Below are 18,105 nucleotides of genomic sequence, written 5' to 3' on the forward strand. Positions count from 1 at the left end.
TTTTATTTTTATCCTCACCCAAGGACATTTTTGCATTTATCTTCAGATAGAGCGGGAGGGAGAGAGGGGGAAAGAGAGAGAGAAACATTGATGTGAGAGAGACACATCAAGTGGTTGCCGCCCACACGACCCCAGCCTGGGCAGGGACAAACTGCAACTGAGGTACATGCCCTTAGCGGGAACCGAACCTGGGACTCTCTGGTCCGCAGGCTGGTGCTCTAACCGCTGAGCAAATCGGCCAGGGCTTATTTATTGATTTTAAATAGATAGAGGAAAGGAGAGCAAAACATTAATTTGTTGTTCCACTTATTTATGCATTCATTGGTTGCCACTTGTATGTGCCCTGACCGGGGATCAAACCCCAAACCTTGGTGTGTCCAGACAATGCTCTAACCAACTGAGCTACCTGGTCAGAGCTTCTCTCTCTCTTTTTTTTTTTTCACTCCTCACCTGAGGACATTTTTGGAAAGAGGGCGGGGGGGGGGGGGGAGGAGAGAGAAAAAAAACACTGATGTGAAAGAGAAACATGGATCAGTTGTCTCCCATAAACACCCCAACCAGGGATCAAACCTGCAACCTAGATATGTGCCTTTACCGGGAATTGAATCCGAAACCTTTTGGTGTACTAGATACTCCAACCAACTGAGTGAGCTGCAGGCCAGGGCCAGTTATCACCATTTTAAAATGGGGAGATTTCACATGCAGATCTAAATTTGAGGTGCTCTCTAAAAATGAGGACTTTTGACAATACTGGTCTTAACATGGAAGCCATTAGCTGCAGCTAAAAACAGAAACCACCTTAGAACAGGGAAGGGACTTTCCAGTTTGCCATTTTGTATGCCCCACAGTGAGGCAAATTCTTATGGTGATGTGAAAACAAAGTAAAATATTTCTTGTAACTATGTATTTACTCAAAGAAGAAAACAGAAATATGGACCAAGAAGAAGTATGTGTCTTTGGGGACGTGAAAACCATTCAATGGTGTTTAATATAACAACAATGCATGTCTATACATCTTAAATCTGAAAATTACCATAACGACTCCAGAGGGCATCTGACTTTGAAATTCCTCACCTAGTTTGTCTGAATCCAGCATTATTGGAGATGTTGAACAGTACCATGTTTTCCCTGAGCTTTGATGTAATAAATTCTTTAAAATTACCGTTATTTACTTCCAATTTTACCTTAGAGGTTTAAGAAAAATTCCGGTATCCAGTGAAGTTTGTGCAGTTTGAAGTGTGTGCAGACCTGGTAAGACCGATATACAGACCTGAACGGAAAAATTAGTCCAAATGGAAGTTCTTCCATCCCTTAATGTGCTTTTCACAGAACTTCAGCTTTCACCTGTGACATGGGCAGTGGTAGGATTCTGCAGAAGGGGAGAACGCTGGGGCCTTGCTAGGAGTCACACGGAGTCTGTGGAAAAGTGTGCGTCCGACCTCTCTGCCTCCCCAAGGCCTTCTGGACGGTGGTCAGAGGAGGCAGATGGCAGGAGAAAAGAAGTGGAAATGCAAAAGGGAAGTCTAAGGAGAGGTGGTAGGTTGGAAGGAACAAGGACAGTGCAGAGGAAGGCAGACATTGAGGGATGTGGTTAAGGCCGTGTAAAGGGTGATGGGGGTCTGCGTCCAAGGAGAATGCACTGGGCGGCATGCTGGAGGCTATTAAGGAACCTCATCCCACCAATGGCAAAACGGAGCCCAGAGAGAAGACGATTTGCACAAGGATGTACAGCTCTTTGCAGAGTGGGCACCAGCACCTGAACTCCAGGCCTGAGGCAGCAGGAACAGCAGGAGCAGAGTGGCACAGAAGTGGACGGAAAGCTTTGCAAGGCTGGTAGCGTCATTAAACATCAAAGTCCACGCAGCCAAGTCCCAAAAATCTTAGCAAAAGACTTCAAAGCTACGATTTTCCCGGCCACAGCCTTCCACAGCTTCCACCTGGAAGGCGGCGTCGGAAATGCCTGACCAGTATGCAGTGACTTTAGGAACCTCCCGAGAGTAGGTCAAGACCTTTTGGAAATATCATAGCAGGAATCAAACGACCGATATTTCGGAAGGGCTACAATTTCCTAAGAGACATTCAGGAATATCGGAGATTACCCGCATACGGTTAGAGTACAGCGGAAAACAGACGAGTGTTTTTCGGGAATTTCCGGAACTTCTCGGCTCTTTGCGCTCCCTTCAGTAGTCTCAGCTTCCTAGCAGATCCGTTCCTGAAGGCAACTGGGACCGACAGACCCTCGGCAATTTCGGGAACTGTGCGGGATCTGCTCGAGAGTGGCGCCCTCTGGCGGCGCGAACTATCATCACCATCACCACCACACCCCCCTCGGCCCACGCGCAGACGCAGTTGTGTGTCAGGAACCATCCGACCGGACGTAGTTGCTGCTGAGATCAGTTCCGGTGGGTGACGGGGCGGACGGGTCAGAAGCGTAGAGGCGGCGGCAAAATGGCGGCGCCTGAGGAACAAGATCTAACCCAGGAGCAGACAGAGAAGCTGCTGCAGTTTCAGGTAGCAGCGATCACTCGGTGCAGCAAGTGCCGCGGGCTGGGGAGTGGGCCTCTCAAGGAGCCAGAACCCTCCTGAGATTGGGTCTGAGGTTCTTAGACCAGCAGGCGGCCCCCTTCCCCCAGACGCCAACTGCCCTGCTGCCCCGGCCTTCCAGCGGCGGCTGCTGCGAGACCCGTCTCCCCCTCTTCTCTCAGCGGGTCAGCTTCTCTGATGTCCTTTATGGGCGCCCGTCTTCAGCCATCCTTCTCAGATCGACCCTCTCTGCTGAGCGACTCTGGATCCCCCGGAGATGCTTAATCCCCATCGCGGAGTCGGCCTCGTTTCGGGTCCTTGGAAAACTTACCAGCATCCCTTGCTACTTCCATAAACATTTACTGAGGGCATCTTGGATGCCAGGGCTAGTGTTGGGCGTTCTGGTGGGGGAAGGGCAGGCCTGGCCCCCGCCCTAAAGGTGTGGGAGGACAATACGTAAGGAAACAAATGCAATATTATAAATGTCATCAGTGCTTTTGGCGAGTTTATTACCCTGGGCTTATTTGTGGACTCACGTGCTTGACCGTGCTTGATTGAGGAGGGTGGTAACTTGCAGGAATCTGACTTCTTTTAAAGTGGGTGTGTGGTTAAGAACTTTAGCAATAAGCACTTATGTCTGAGCTGGAGAATCTGGGTGGAGGAGTCCACGAGGGTGGGTAACCTTGTCTCTTTTTTACCCTGATGGATACCAATTTCCTTACTTATACAATATGTATTTTAAAAATGTGTATTCCCTGAGGATATTGTGGAGATCAAATGAGTTTATGGATGTCTGAAGGGCTTTGTAAAATATAAAATGCTCCCAAATATCATTGCTGCTGCTTAATTATTACTTAACTTTTTTTTTTTTATCCTCATTCGAGGACATTTTTCCATTTTTTGTACAGACAGAGTGGGAGGGAGAGAGAGGAAGAAAGAGAGAGGGAAACATCGATGTGAAAGGAACACATCGAGTGGCTGCCACCCGCACGACCAACCAGGGCCGGGGACAAACTGCAACCGAGGTACATGCCCTTAGCGGAACCGAACCTGGGTCTCTCCGGACCGCAGGTGGACGCTCTAACCGCTGAGCCAAACTGGCCAGGGCAATTATTACTTAACTTAAGAGAGAATTAAAGTTAATGATACACTTTTTCCTAATGTAAAATGTGCTAAATATTCGTTAATTTCAACATTTATTCACCAAGAACCTTAGTACTCAGGCACTCTTAGTTAGAATACCATTTATTATTGAGTATGATGTTGTAAGTACTTTGCTAAACACTTAGTGTACATTATCACTTTTAATGCAACACTATGAGATTCATATTGTTACAATCCCTGTTTTACAGATGAAAGATACGAGGTTTAAGAAGTAAGGTGCTTAGATTACACAGCTAGTAAGTGGTGGTGTCAGATTTAAAGCCAAGTCCATCTTTTCAGAACCTTTCCTGAGACCTTGACTTGTGTGCTATACAACCTGTGTAACACTGAAAGTGGAACGCAAATGCTGTGATTTGTCTTTTTTATTTTATCAAGTTCTCGCTTTTCTGTAATTTTTTTGATTAGATTTCACTGTAATTTTGGAGTTTTTTCCTCTTAAATTGAGCAGTGGCACCTGAAACTAAAAGGATTTTGTATGTTAATTATACATCAACTAAGATGTTGAGCGGTGGGTTGGAAGTGTATATAAATGGAAAAAGACCATCATAGAAGTTAGTTGACATTTGATTGGAGTTTTGAGTAGAGAAGTTGATGACACAGCAAATTAGAATCAGAATGAATAAACAGCTTCCATTTCCTGGTAGACCACTAATTTCAGAGTTTTGTTTAACTTTGGCAGATCATTTTACCCCCTACAACTCTTCAGGGTTATCCCATGTTGTTTAAATGTAATGATGTGATGTGAGTTATGAGTCATGGTGTACTTAGTCTGGTACTGGAAGAACATGAATATGTAGTAGCATTTCTGAAGTAAAGTGCATGTGAACCTCTGTTTTTGTCTTCTTTGGATATCTATATCAGTAAGAGAGGTGAGTAGTAGATTAAAGTTGTATTAAGATTGCTTTATGAAATTGGATTTAATAAGGCAAATGTATTTTACATTTATGTGTTCTTTAAGCAGTTTCAGGATCAGGTTCATCATCCAGATTGCCACTATACATTCTTTGAAACTTACTAGGTATCAAGCATTATGCCAGGTATTTGATGTACATGAACTCTTTTAAACCCTTGTCTAAAAAATGTTTTTATTGATTTTTTTAGATAGAGAGGAAAGGAAAGAGAAATAGAACATCAATGTGAGAGAGAAACATCGATCTGCTGCCTCCTGCCTCCCACTGGGGATCAGGCCTGAAACCCGGGCATGTGCCTTGACTGGGAATCGAACCAGGACCTTTCAGTCCATTGGACGACCCTCAACCACTGAACCACACCAGCCGGGCTTAAACCTCATAATAATACTGTAAGATGTTAACCTCCATTCAGTATATTGATGAAGGAACAGGTTCTGAGAGTCAGGTAACTTGCATAAGTAGTAAGTGGCCGAGATTTAGAAATCCAAACCCATAACTGTCTTGTTTGTAATCTAATGGAGAAACCAGATACATATATGAATGAGTATCCTGCAGTTTTTTAGTGCTTAAATGGTATAAACAAAATGCTGTGGGAATTTAGGAACAGATAGGAGGGGGAGAGAAGGATGGCTCTTAGGTGTGTTGCTAGAGACTGGTTGATAACCATTATGCTTAATCCTTAACAGTAGCCTTACAGAGTGCCATAGGTGGTATGCCTGCTCCTAGGTGAGTAAACAGATTTACTAAGTATTTGCTTAAGGTCATTAAGCTATAAGTAGTGGAAATGGAATTAGAGTTAGAAATCTAGTGGGTCTGGATCTGGATTTGAAGGCTGGATTCTTTCCACTGCACTTTGCTACTTTGAAGGAGGAATAGAATTTCAGTAGGTGGTGGAGAGAAGGGTATTGAAAGCTGATGAAACAGCTTAAGCAAGGGATGGAAATGGAATGTGTTTGTGATAGATTTAGAGAATTAGAAGTGGAAAATAAGACTGGAAAGATAATTTAGAGCCAGGGCCTCCCAAAGCCTTTAAAAGCTATGCACAATTGCCAGGTGTGGCTCAGTGGTTGAGAGTTGACCCATGTGCCAAGAGATCACAGGTTTGATTCTGGGTCAGGGCACACATGCCCGGGTTGTGGGCCAAATCCCCAGTGGGGGGCATGCAGGAGGCAGCCAGTCGATGTTCTCTCTCATCGATGTTTCTCTCCTCTCCCTCTCCCTTCCTCTTTCTCTAAAAATCGATAAAGAAAAAAATAAAAATAAAATAAAAGCTAGCCCTGGCTGGTTTGGCTCAGCGGTTAGAGCGTTGGCCCACGGACCGGAGAGTCCTGGGTTCGGTTTCCGCTAAGGGCACGTGCCTTGGTTGCAGTTTGTCCCCGGCCCTGGTTGGGGACATGTGGGTGGCAACCACTCAATGTGTCTCTGTTGCATCGATGTCTCTCTCTTCCTCCCTCTCTCCCTTCTGCTCTGAGGATAAATGCTGGAATGTTCTCGGGTGAGGATTTAAAAAAATAAAAATAAAAGCTATGCACAGTGATTTAAATTTTAATGGGTAGACGTGGGGAGCTATCAAAAGTTTTCTCAACTAGAGTGTGAAATAACACTAGGTTTCAGGTTTGCTTCACTAACAAACAGTATGGAGCATATGCTTGGAATCTCCACAGCGGTCAGTATAGAACAGTGTGACACTGCTAGGAGCTAGTTCTTTTTTTTTTTTTTCTTGCCTTAGGTTTATTTGTACAAAAGCACATGAGGATACCAGCTCCATGCAGACAGAAGCCCAGAGGTCACACCACTCCTATCCTCACATTGGCAGAGAGAGGCCTCTACTGTGGAGCCTTAGTGGGGGCCTGGGCACCTTCGGGAGCCTGAGCTGCAGCTAAAACTGCATCCTGGAGCTTGGTTTGAGCCTTGGCATTTGGCTGGCAGAGCCTGAGACCCATGGCGATGTGGATATGAGCACGTTTCCCAAGCTTGGGGTGAGCGATGTAGGCAAGCTGATTGAGCTTGCAGTTGCTGCCCATTGGGATCTTGGGCTTGACCTCTTCAGGCTTTATGAAGGCCTTGATAGCTGAGGCATGTGTGCTCATGGCTTTGGCGTTGTTGGCCTGCGTCTTCTTCAGGCCCTTCATGTTGTGCTTCTTGGCAAAGCACGTGTTCCTCAGGAACTTGGGATCCACCCCATTAAGAGATTTATATCTTTGTGATTGGGGTTTCTTTATTCCGTTTCTATGCCATTTTGGGGACTGGTTGTGCCTGGTGTTGTTCCTAGACTTAGCCATATCTGCACCGAAGCCAGCAGCTCTCGAAGTGCCTGGGACTGGAAGAGAAAGAGTGGAGCTAATTCTCAATATGTTGCTTCATTTGATATGTTGAAATTAGCAAAAGTAAAATATTTTAGAAATCTCATGTTTCCTCTATTTCACCTTTTTATGTGACATGAAATTTTATTGGAACACCCTGGGTATATTTATCATGCTTCTCAGTCTGCTGTCTTCTATGATTTTTGTAGTTATCCTTTTCTCCTATTTATTTTGGAATTGGTTGAGTTACAAATAACTAATGCAGACATTTGTTTTAAGCTGTTTCAAATGGGAAAGAGTAGGTTTTTGTTGTTTTGTTAATTTCATCCAAGGATATTTTTTTTACATTGATTTTTAGAGACAATGGAAGGGAGAGTAGTAGAAAAAGAGAGACAGATAGACAGACATCATCGATGTGAGAGAGACACATCGATTGGTTGCCTCCCATATGCATCCCGACTGGGGCTGGGGCTCGAACCTGCAACCCGAGTATGTACCCTTGACCAGGAATTGAACTGGTGACCCTTTGGTGAATGGAATGACACTCCAACAAACAAAATCAGACCGGCCAAGGCAAGAATAGGTTTTAAGAAGAGATAATTCAGGTATGGGGAAGATTACTTTTATTGAAGTCCATTTTCCCAAATTTCAAATATTGCAGGCTCCTCTAGCGCCTTGGTTTGCTGCCTTTTGGTTGTTGTTTGAACACCTAGACTCTAGGTCCTAGAGGAAGATATGACAGAGAGAGAATGGACTGAAGGAACTATGCATGGCCAGCAGAGGAAGAAACTATCTTTCTGCTAGTATAGGAGTACAAATTTTCTTTTCATTTCCTAGATGTTTTTATTATTGATTTTTTAGAGAGAGAGGAAGGGAGAGAGAAATGGAAACATTGATGTGAGAGATAAACATTGGATCAGCTGCTTCCTGCACGCCTCCCACTGGGGATTGAGCCCGCAACCTGGGCAGGTGCCCTGACGGGGAGTCAAACCTGGACCTCTCGGTCCATGGGACGCTGCTCAGTCCACTGAGCCACACCAGCTGGGCAAAATTTCTTTCTTCTTAAATGGATATTAGGGTTATTGTTCTCTTAAGTTATAGAAAAGTAAGCCTGAACTCTGGGCTGTAGAATCAAACTCATTTTAAAATCTTCCCTTTGGCTTCATCAGACTCTATTACCTAAAGGAAAAATACATGATGCCTTTTGTTTATATATTTAAACAAACAAACAAACAAAAACAGTGATCTGTTTGAAGTTTTTGCCAGGGAATTTAATGTTGTAGAGAAAACATGAGCTTTGAAATGAGGCACCCAGAATTAGCCTTTCAACTTAGCTTCTGGTGAGTTCTACAACCTTGGGCAAGTTCTTCTTTGAATCTTTTCTTATCTATAAAATGGAGATATTTTTATCTAATTCACAGCTTTTTTTTTTTTTACTTAAAAAACTACCAAGTTAATACATGCTTATTGCAAGTCAGCAGCATAAAATTGTATAGAAGGATAATTAAATCTGATCTTTCCCCCCTCATCCTCATAACTGGTTTGTTGTTTATCTTTGTATATGCTTTTCTTCTGTATATACAGATACACAAATGCTTTATATATCTGCTTTCTTACCCTAACCTTCACTTAACTAAACAGAGCCTTCATTTTCTAAGGTCTACTCTAATACACCCAAGTTTTTTGTTTTGTTTTGTTTTTGTTTTTGGTACGTGCCCCTAGCGGTAACTGAACCCAGGACTCTCTGGTCCGCAGGCCGATGCTCCAACCACTGAGCCAAACCAGCCAGGGCTTTTTTTTTTAATCCTCACCCAAGGATATATTTATTGATGAGAGAGAGAGAGAGAGAGAGAGAGAGAGAGAGAGAGAGAAACATCGATGTGAGAGAGAAACATCAATGTGAAAGAAACATCGATCAGTTGTCTCTTGTACATATCCCTACAGGGGACTGAACCCGAAACCTAGGAATCAAACCCAAGACCTTTCAGTGTGCGGGACAATGCTCCATTGGCCAAGGCTATCCCCAGGTATTTTTGCTCTCACCAGTTGAGTTGTGTTCTTGACAAGAGTCTACTGTGTTTTCTCCCAAACTGTTGTGTGCTGGTTATATTTGTCATATAAATATATTATATAAACAATAAAATAGCAATGCAGAAAAGTTTTTGTTTATCTGAAGACTAAATTAAATGCTTTGGAAAAGCTCTAGAGGAGCAAGTTGCTGAAAAATTGCTGTTCACTTAGGTGTGGGCAAGATAGGTACAAATATAATCTTTAGGGAAACTCATTGAGATAAGGATTGTGCACTTTCTACTTAGGAAGGGTTTGAGGTTGCACTCCATTTCAAGCAGTCAAATCAGTTTCTTAGGGATATGGTTTATGTTAGAAAGACTTCAGATGTCAGTGGACCCATTCCCTAAAGAAAAGGGTAGGCTTTCATCCGATGATATCTGCATAGATGTATATGCTTTATGTTTAAATGAAGTATTTAACTAATGTAAGGATGTTTTTATTCTTCACTTTAAGCAACTTTTCAATTAATTGGTAAGCTATAGATCCCATTCTCATTGGTAAGAAAGCTCTGCTCTCTTTGTCTTATTGAGATAGGATCATATTATACTTACAAAAATCAGTATAGCATTGTAAGTGGTCATGAAGACCAGCTCTGGAATAAGACAGCCTGGATTTGAACCCTAGCTTTTCCAGTTACAGTAATCCTCACTTAATGTTGTTAATAGGTTCTGCGACTTTTTTTGGTTGTTCATCCTCACCCGAGGATATTTTCCATCGATTTTTATTTATTTATTTATTTTCTCCTCACCTGAGGACATTTTTTTATTTTTTGTTCAGATAGAGTGGGAGGGAGAGAGAGAGAAACATCAACGTGAAAGGGACACATTGAGTGGCTGCCACCCGCATGACCAAACCAGGGCCCTTGGCTGAAATTGAACCCATGACTCTTTGGTCCATGGGCTGATGCTGTACCGCTGAGCCAAACCAGTCAGGGCTTGTTTCAGTAATTAAATGTTAGTGTATCTCAAGCAGTGACAAATATGAAGCACTTGTATGTTACACAGTATTATAATTATTTGTAGTTTTGGTAGACGAGACAAGGTGGACAATCAGCTTGTTTTTATTTTTTGGTTTCTTATAAATAATGCTGCAATGAATATCCTTGTACGTATACATTTATGCCATTCTCAAGCAACTCTTATTTATTTGGCACCTACTGTGTGCCAGCTTACCATCTCTGTCATCATTCAGTGTAATCATCTAACAAGAAGAAATGAGTATGAAATTTCAGCAATAAGAAATGAACAAAAGATTGGAACTAAAGACCTTATGTGCTTGCTCTTTGCCCCTTGACCAGATAACTAGAACTAGCTGCATTATCTGTGCAGCATGGGGTTTTTATTATTTTCATCTAAAGACTTCTCTTTTTGATAATGACAAACGTGTATTTTGGTTTTTTTTAATTGATTTTAGAGAGAGGAAGGGAGTGAGAAGAACATTGATGTTAGAGAGAAAATTGATCGGCTTGCCTTCGGCGTGGGCCCTGACTAGGGAGCAAACTGGGATCGAACCTGCAACCTGGGTACATGTCCTGACCGGGAACGGAGCCCTCCGCCTTTTGGTGTACAGGATGACGTTCCAACCAACTGAGCCACACCGGCCAGGGCACAAATGTGGTTTTAAAAAGAGCCTGGTTTTTCTCAATGTACCTTGAAAGGTTTTTAATTGTTTTATATCTGGTCAAGATTTTTAATAATCCCATTTTTAATTTGTAATGATAGTTTACAACTTGACTTAAAAAAAAAAAGTCAACCAACTGCAAGCACCTGTTAAAGTTCTTTTTCACATGGATAGTTTTTATTTAATTTTTATTTACATATTTAAAGCTTATATCATGATGCAAAGTATAACATAGATATAATTTCGAGATAAAAGGTTTTACTTTAGAGAATTGACAGGCTAATTTCTTTCTCTTAAAGTTCTTAAATAATTGTCACCAAAATAATTACTCTTGTGGAGCTCACATTCCAGTGGAAGGAAGACTAGAAAGAGTCATAATAAGTAAGTGAAATGTATATTATGTTAGATGGTGATAAGTGCTGTAGAGAGAAATAAATAGGGAATTTTGAGAAGTCCTCACTGAGAAAGTGTCATTTGTGTGAAAACCCGAAGGAAGTGTGAAACAAATCAGGATTCCAAATTGAGGGAATAGGGTGTGCAAGAGCCCTAAGGCATGCTCTGGGAGCTTGTTTAGGAATGGCAAGGAGGCCGGTATGGCTAGAACTAAGGGAGGGAGGGAGAAAATAATAGGAGATAAAGTCAGAGAGTTGAAGGTAGGGCTAGTTCATGGAAGGCCTTATATAGGCTGTTGTAAAGATTTTGGCTTTAACTCTGTGTTAAAATGGGTAGCCATAGAAGATTTTGAATAATGACAGGACTTATGATTATTGAGGTCACTCTTGAGGATAGCCTGAAGGAAGATAAGGGAAGGGGAGGGAGACCAATTAGGAGATTTTTGTAGTGATCCCAGAACTGCTTAGACCAGGATGAAGGAAGGTGTAGGTATAAGGAGGAGCTGGATTCTGAATATACAGTGGTGCCCCCTTACCCAGGGGGCAAACATTCCAAGACCCCCAGTAGATTCCACAGATAGTACAGAGCCCCATGTATTCTGTGTGTTTTTCCTATATGTACTACCTTTTCACTTGAAATACTTCACAGCTTCTCCTTGGCATATGTGAATTGCCAGCCTCACTAGTTTTCTTTGGGACCATTAATAAGTAAAATAAGGGTTACTTGAATACAAGCACTGTGATACTGAAAGAGACAGCTTTAAGACAACTACTGAATGACCAACATATACAGCGTGGGTACACTGGACAAAGGATGATTCATGTCCCAGGATGAATGAGACAGTGCAAGATTTCATCTCGGTACTCAGAATGACATGCAATTTAAATTTAGGAATTGTTCTGGAATTTTACATGTAGTATTTTCATATGTAACCAAAACTGTGGAAAGTGAGACCTGGGATAAGGGGGGACTACTATATACGTAAAGAAGAAAATATCAGAGAGCTAAGCTTTGGAGCACTTTAATCTTTAGCATTCTGATGCTATAATGAGGACTGGGCAAAGGAAACATAATGGCTGGCAAGGTAGGAAGAAAACCAGTGTATTTATTGTCCTAGACTTCAAGTGAAGTAATTTGAGGAATGGAAACAGATCTTTGGATTTACATTGTAGGGGTCATTGGTGACTTTGACTAGAAGTTTTGTTGGAATGTTGGGGAGGTGAAGATTGATTGGAGTGAGTTCAAGAGGAAATGGCATGAGAAATTGGAAATTTCTGTAGGTTTTGCTATAAAAAGGAAAGATTGGGCAGGAGCTGGATTGGGGAAGAGAGATTTATTTATTTATTTTTAATTTGGAGGAAAAATCAGCATGTTGGTATGTGATGATGGACATACAATAGACTTGGAAAATCTGATGCAGAGGAAGGAGAATTGCTATTGCTATATTCTTGACTAGAGAAGGGGACAGGAACAGGTGTACAAGACAAGAGGAGGAATTGGCCTTTGCCAGAAGCATGGATAAGTTTGTCCATGGTAAAAGAAAAGATAAGGGAAGGGAAATTGATGTGCAGGTTGGAACTTTTGATTACTTTCTCTGTGAAATAGTAAATAAGATCACAAATTAAGAATGAAGATAGAGGAGGTGTTGGAAGTTTGAGGAGAGAGAAGGTATGATTATCTAGGAAAGTAGGAGTGAATGGACTAGGCAACTAGTATGAAGGCCAGGCAGTATTACAGATTTACTTCAGGTTAGTGATCATATATTTATTAAAAGTAATACCAGTCAGCCCCCTTCAGCTGTGAGGATACAGGTTCAGAGTAGTCAGAGATTTGAAATTTAACTTAATTTTTATTTTTTAACAATAACATGATTATTGATTTTTTTGTGTGTGTCGGGGGAGATAGAAACAATGATGGGAGAAACATTAATCAGCTGCCTCCTGCACACCCCTTATTGGGTATTGAGCCTGCAACCCAGGCATGTGCCCTGATTGGGAATCAAACCTAGACCTCTTAGTCCATGGGATGACACTTAATCCACGGAGCCACACCAGCAGGGTGAGATTTGGAATTTTAAAAAAGATTGTGGGCCCTGGCAGGTTTGGCTCAGCAGTTGGAGTGTCGGCCTGTGGTACAGAGAGACCCGGGTTCGGTTCCCGCTAAGGGCATGTGCCTCGGTTACAGTTTGTCCCCGGCCCTGGTTGGTCGTGCGGGTGGCAGCCACTTGATGTGTCCCTTCACATCGATGTTTCTCTCTCTCTCTCTTCCTCTCTCTCCCTCCCGCTCTGTCTGAACAAAAAATGGAAAAGTGTCCTCGGGTGAGGATTTAAAAAAAAAAAAAAAAAGATTGTGGTTTAGCCAAGGGAATATGTTTATGATAAAGTGGCAAAGGAGTTGAGGATGTATGCAAGAGAGTGATTGTAATATTTAGCTATAGAACTTATGATGAGTAAGATGGGAAATGACAAGAGAGGTGCTGAGGTACAGTGAAAAGGTAGTAGGGTCAGTGGATTGTAGGTCCTGTCAGGGTTGGAGAATTTAGATACAATGCATTAGAAGGAGGAAGTTAAAAAGGTAGAAGGGTGTGGAGGGGCTTGCAGTTAAGAGTTCTTAGAGTTTGAAGTACATTCTTTTTTTTTTTTTATCCTCACCCGAGGACATTTTTCCAATTTTTGTACAGATAGAGTGGAAGGGAGAGAGAGAGAGAGAAACATCGATGTGAAAGGGACACATCGAGTGGCTGCCACCTGCACAACCAACCAGGGCTGGGGACTAACTGCAACCGAAGTACGCGCCCTTAGTGGGAACCGAACCCGGGTCTCTCCGGACCGCAGGCCGACGCTCTAACCGCTGAGCCAAACCGGCCAGGGCTGAAGTACATGCTTAATAAGTATTAGTCCTGCATTCTAGCCCTAGGATTGGTCTAGGACAGTTACCAGTCAGATATCAGCAGTCTGGATACATGAGTCCTTCAGTGGGGTGATCAGGGTTATCTGGAAGGCTGGTGTATATTCAGATGTATATCCAGGCATTGACACAAGAGGTTCTGGAGGCCGGAAACCTGAAATCAATATCACAAGTCTGAAACCCAGGTAAAGGTCCACCAGGCCTTCTTTACAGGCTGTAGGGTAGAATCGGATTCCTGGCCTTTTTCAGCATCTAGAGCTGCATTCCTCTGCTCAGGGCCCCTCCTCCATCTTCAAAAGTGCCCCTCTCTGCCTTGAGGTCATCATATCATCTTCTTTCTTCAAGCTGTTGGGTACCCTGAGTTCTTACAAGGGTTAAATGAGACATGCATGTAAACTACTTGATACATACTAGGCTCTATCAAAAAAGGGCCAGTCCTGGCAAATGTTCAACAGTATACATGTCCTCTTAACATTTCTCTTTATTTTCCTGGGGAATATTTAGTAAACGGTGGGACTGATTTATGAAAACGTTGCTTTTTTTTTTGCATTTATCATCAGATGGAACAGGAGGGAAGGAGGCAGAGAGAGGGAGAAACATCAACAGGAGAGAGACACATCGAGTGGTTGCCACCCACATGACCCCAACTGGGCTGGGGACAAACTGCAACTGAGGTATGTGCCCTTAGAGGGAATCGAACCTGGGACTCTCTGGTCTGCAGGTTGATGCTGTAACCGCTGAGCCAAACCGGCCAGGGCGTTGTGCTTTTTTATTTATTTTTTACTTTTATCCTCACCTGAGGACATTTTTTGCATTTATCTTCAGATAGAGCGGGACGGGGAGAGAGAGAAACATCGATGTGAGAGAGAGACATCGAGTGGTTGCCACCCACACGACCCCAACTGGGCTGGGGACAAACTGCAACCGAGGTATGTGCCCTTAGCAGGAACTGAACCTGGGACTCTCTGGTCCACGAGCTGACACTCTAACCGCTGAGCCAAACTAGCCAGGGTGTTGCTCTCTCTTTTTAAAATTGGAATTAGGAGATGAGAAACACTTATCAAGTATCCTAAAATATACTTGAAGGAGTGCAAATTATTTTCAAAAAGGATATAGAAAAGATTTTACATATAGAAGAATTGTGTGATATTATTAAAATGTACAGAATTAAATCTGTGGTTTGGGAATTAAACATTGAAATTAAACACTGTAGAGTTTTTTACTTAAAAATTCAGACTTAGCTTACAGTTTTAGTATCCTTAAATAAATTTTCCACAAGCTTAATATAGTACATTATATTTCATTAGCTTTTTCACATATAAAATGATTAATTTCATTTCTTCTTTATTAGTAGGGATTCTTCTATAAAGAAAGGTATATGTTCCCTCACCTGTTTAATTACACTGAGTTATACTCTGTAAAGGCAGGATAAACATTTGATGCTTTCAATTATTTATTAGTTTTTTTTTAATGTTTTTATTGAGTAGAGAGAGAGAGGAAGGGAGAGGGAGAGAGAGACAGAAACATCTATTGGAGAGAAACATTGATCTGCTGCCCCCTGCACATCCCCCACTGGGGATGGAGAAAGCAACCCAGGCTATGCCCTGACCGGGAATTGAACCGATGGCCTCTTGGTGCATGGGATGGCGCTCAACCGAGCCACATGGTCAGGCTATTTATTCGTTTTTAATGTTTTTTTCCTTAAATATACATTTTTTATTAATTAATTTTTGTTACAGATGTTTCTCTTTTTCCCCCCAGACACCCTTTAATATGTTTTTTTTTTTTTCTTTATTGATTTTAGAGAGGAAGGGAGAGGGAGAGAAAGGTAGAAACATCGATGAGACAGAATATCGATTGGCTACCTCCTGCATGCCCCCCACTGGGTATTGGGCCCACAACTGGGGCATGTGTCCTGGCGAGGAATCGAACCTGCGACCTCTTGGTGCATGGGTCAACTCTCAACCACTGAGCCACACCGGCCAGACATCAATTTTTAATATAAGCAATATGTATATATATTTATTAACTCATTTACTTATTTATTTATTTTATCCTCACCTGAGGACATTTTTCATTCTTCATTCATGTGTTATTTTAATGTAGATTCAAATAGTTGTACATAAAACATCTATACTTGTGTACTGTCATTGTGTCTAATCAATTAATCAGATATTTAAGAATCTACATGGGTATGGTTATCTCCTGATTCATATGGAGCATTTAATTTGACATCCAATGATTATTTAAACCTGTGGTTCCCAAGCCAATTCTATGGGGAAACTCTTCATTGGATATTTATAATGTTCTTTAAAAAAAAACCTTGCCCTGTCCTGGCTGGTTTGGCTCAGTGGTTAGAGTGTCGACCTGTGGACTGACAGGTTGTGGATTTGATTCCTGGTCAAAGGCACGTACCTGGGTTGCAGGTTTGATCCCTGGCCCTGGTCGGGTGTGGGCGGGAAACAGCCAATTGATGTGTCTCTCCCACATTCTCTCTCTTTCTCTCTCTTCCATTCTATGTAGAAATCAATGGAAAAATACCTTGAGTGAGGACTAAAAAAAAAAAAAAAAAAAGATAAACCAAAGAAAATTGCTGCTTTAAAAGATGTATTGGGAATTTACAAAAGGGGGATTTGGTATACAGCATTTTTCAGTCTTATTTGACAACAAGCTTATTGTTCATACAGTAAGTTCATACAGTAAAACTGTAGCAATAAATTGTTGACCCTGGGCATAAAGGAGAACAATTTGATATACACTTGTGAGCTGATATTTAGCTACGAGAAGTTCTGATGGAGAAAGAAGAGACCAGAAATATGAAGACTGGACACTTCTGCCAGCTCGATGCTCTGTGACTTGGGAAAGCTTACTCACTCCACTAAACCTCAGTTTCCTTTTGTGCAAAATGAGGGGGTTGAATTATTATCCTCATCTTATTTTTACTCTTCAATGTGAAAATTCAAAAAATTCCATATATTTTTCTTTCAATCAAATGAATGTTTGAAAACTTCTGAATTGAGAATTTATTGAAAACTTCTTGTTTTCTAACATGAATTAATTAAATAGTAATACAAGAAATGTGGCAGAGCAGGAGACAGCCTGAACTCTAATTATTCTAGGTTTCAGTCTCAATTTCACCACTTATTATTCTAGACAGGGATGTTCTTAGACAAGGTATAAAACTTCTTGAATCCTTAGCTTTCTTATTGGTGAAAATGAAGGCTTTATTACTTACAGTGTCTATTACATAGTAATGGATGCTTAGGACGTGGAAGCTATTAGTATTTAATTTGGGAAATCAGTAAGTAATGTGAATCTGAGTGTAAGCCCAGCCGGTGTGACTATGTGGTTCAGTGATTGAGCATTGACCCATGCATTAAGAGGTTACTGGTTCGATTCCTGGTCAGGGCACATGTCCAGGTTGTGGGCCAAACCGCCAGTGAGGGGCATGCAGAAGGCAGCCAATCAATATTCTCTCTCATCAATGTTTCTATCTCTCTCCCTTCCTCTCTCTCTAAAGTCAATAAAGAAAAAAATATTTAAAAGATCTGAGTATAAGAGTTTTAGTTATGGATCAGAGCCTAGATGTGATCACCTTACTTCATGAAGGGACTCCACATTTCATTTCTCCTACCACTACTAGAGAGGGTGTGCAGCTTATTGCCTAAAGCAAAGGTATCTGTGTGGTAAGAAGGAGAGAACAAAGATTCCTGGTTTTGCCAGCTTTTTCACTGAGGATAACTGAAAACAAGTTAAAATACGCATTCTCTAAGCTGGAGTCAACAAGCCAGTTGGAATTCAGGGAGTACTTAGATTTCAACTGAGATTTCATACCAGCCTCCTACAGTGTTAGTATGAACAGCTGAGGTGTGGAAAGAGAAACACTTCTTAGGAAAGCAGTCTAGTAATCACTGTGATTACCCAACCCCTATCCATATAGTTTAGTGAGACATCTGGTTAAAACATTACACTTTATTATTTGTGATACCCTCCTTGAATCAATCATACTTAAGCAATAGATCTATCCAGGATAGATAGTGGGTTGCCAAGTGGTTTGACATCCTCTTGTTTTCTGACTTTTGAGAGGAGGAAGTTAGACCAAGGCTGGAGTAAGAGAAGGATATGGAATAGTTCACACACTTTCTCCAATCCTCCCCTATGTATTTTACTAGTTAGAGATTGATTGGGGTTCAGGGTTTTTTTTCTCCCTCTAA

The 18,105-nt window shown here is 41.7% G+C and overlaps 1 protein-coding gene across 5 annotated transcripts in view; it reads left to right on the forward strand.

Annotated features, from left to right (window-relative positions):
* The first annotated feature begins 2,423 nt into the window (after positions 1-2,423).
* The window catches only part of FAF2 (Fas associated factor family member 2), a 71,854-nt gene continuing 56,172 nt past the window's right edge, over positions 2,424-18,105 (forward strand). For 3 of the 5 annotated variants that reach the window (XM_036239713.1, XM_036239714.1, XM_036239709.1), the window contains exon 1: positions 2,424-2,511. In XM_036239713.1, the coding sequence (XP_036095606.1) occupies positions 2,449-2,511 (63 nt within the window). In that variant the 5' untranslated portion in view covers positions 2,424-2,448. Of the gene's footprint in view, positions 2,512-6,327; positions 6,578-8,854; positions 8,929-10,890; positions 10,973-18,105 lie in introns of those variants that run through there. The other 2 variants (XM_036239711.1, XM_036239710.1) reach the window with 2 other exon arrangements.

Source organism: Molossus molossus, unplaced genomic scaffold, assembly GCF_014108415.1.
Source record: "Molossus molossus isolate mMolMol1 unplaced genomic scaffold, mMolMol1.p scaffold_m16_p_4, whole genome shotgun sequence".
NCBI classification, from domain to species: domain Eukaryota; kingdom Metazoa; phylum Chordata; class Mammalia; order Chiroptera; family Molossidae; genus Molossus; species Molossus molossus.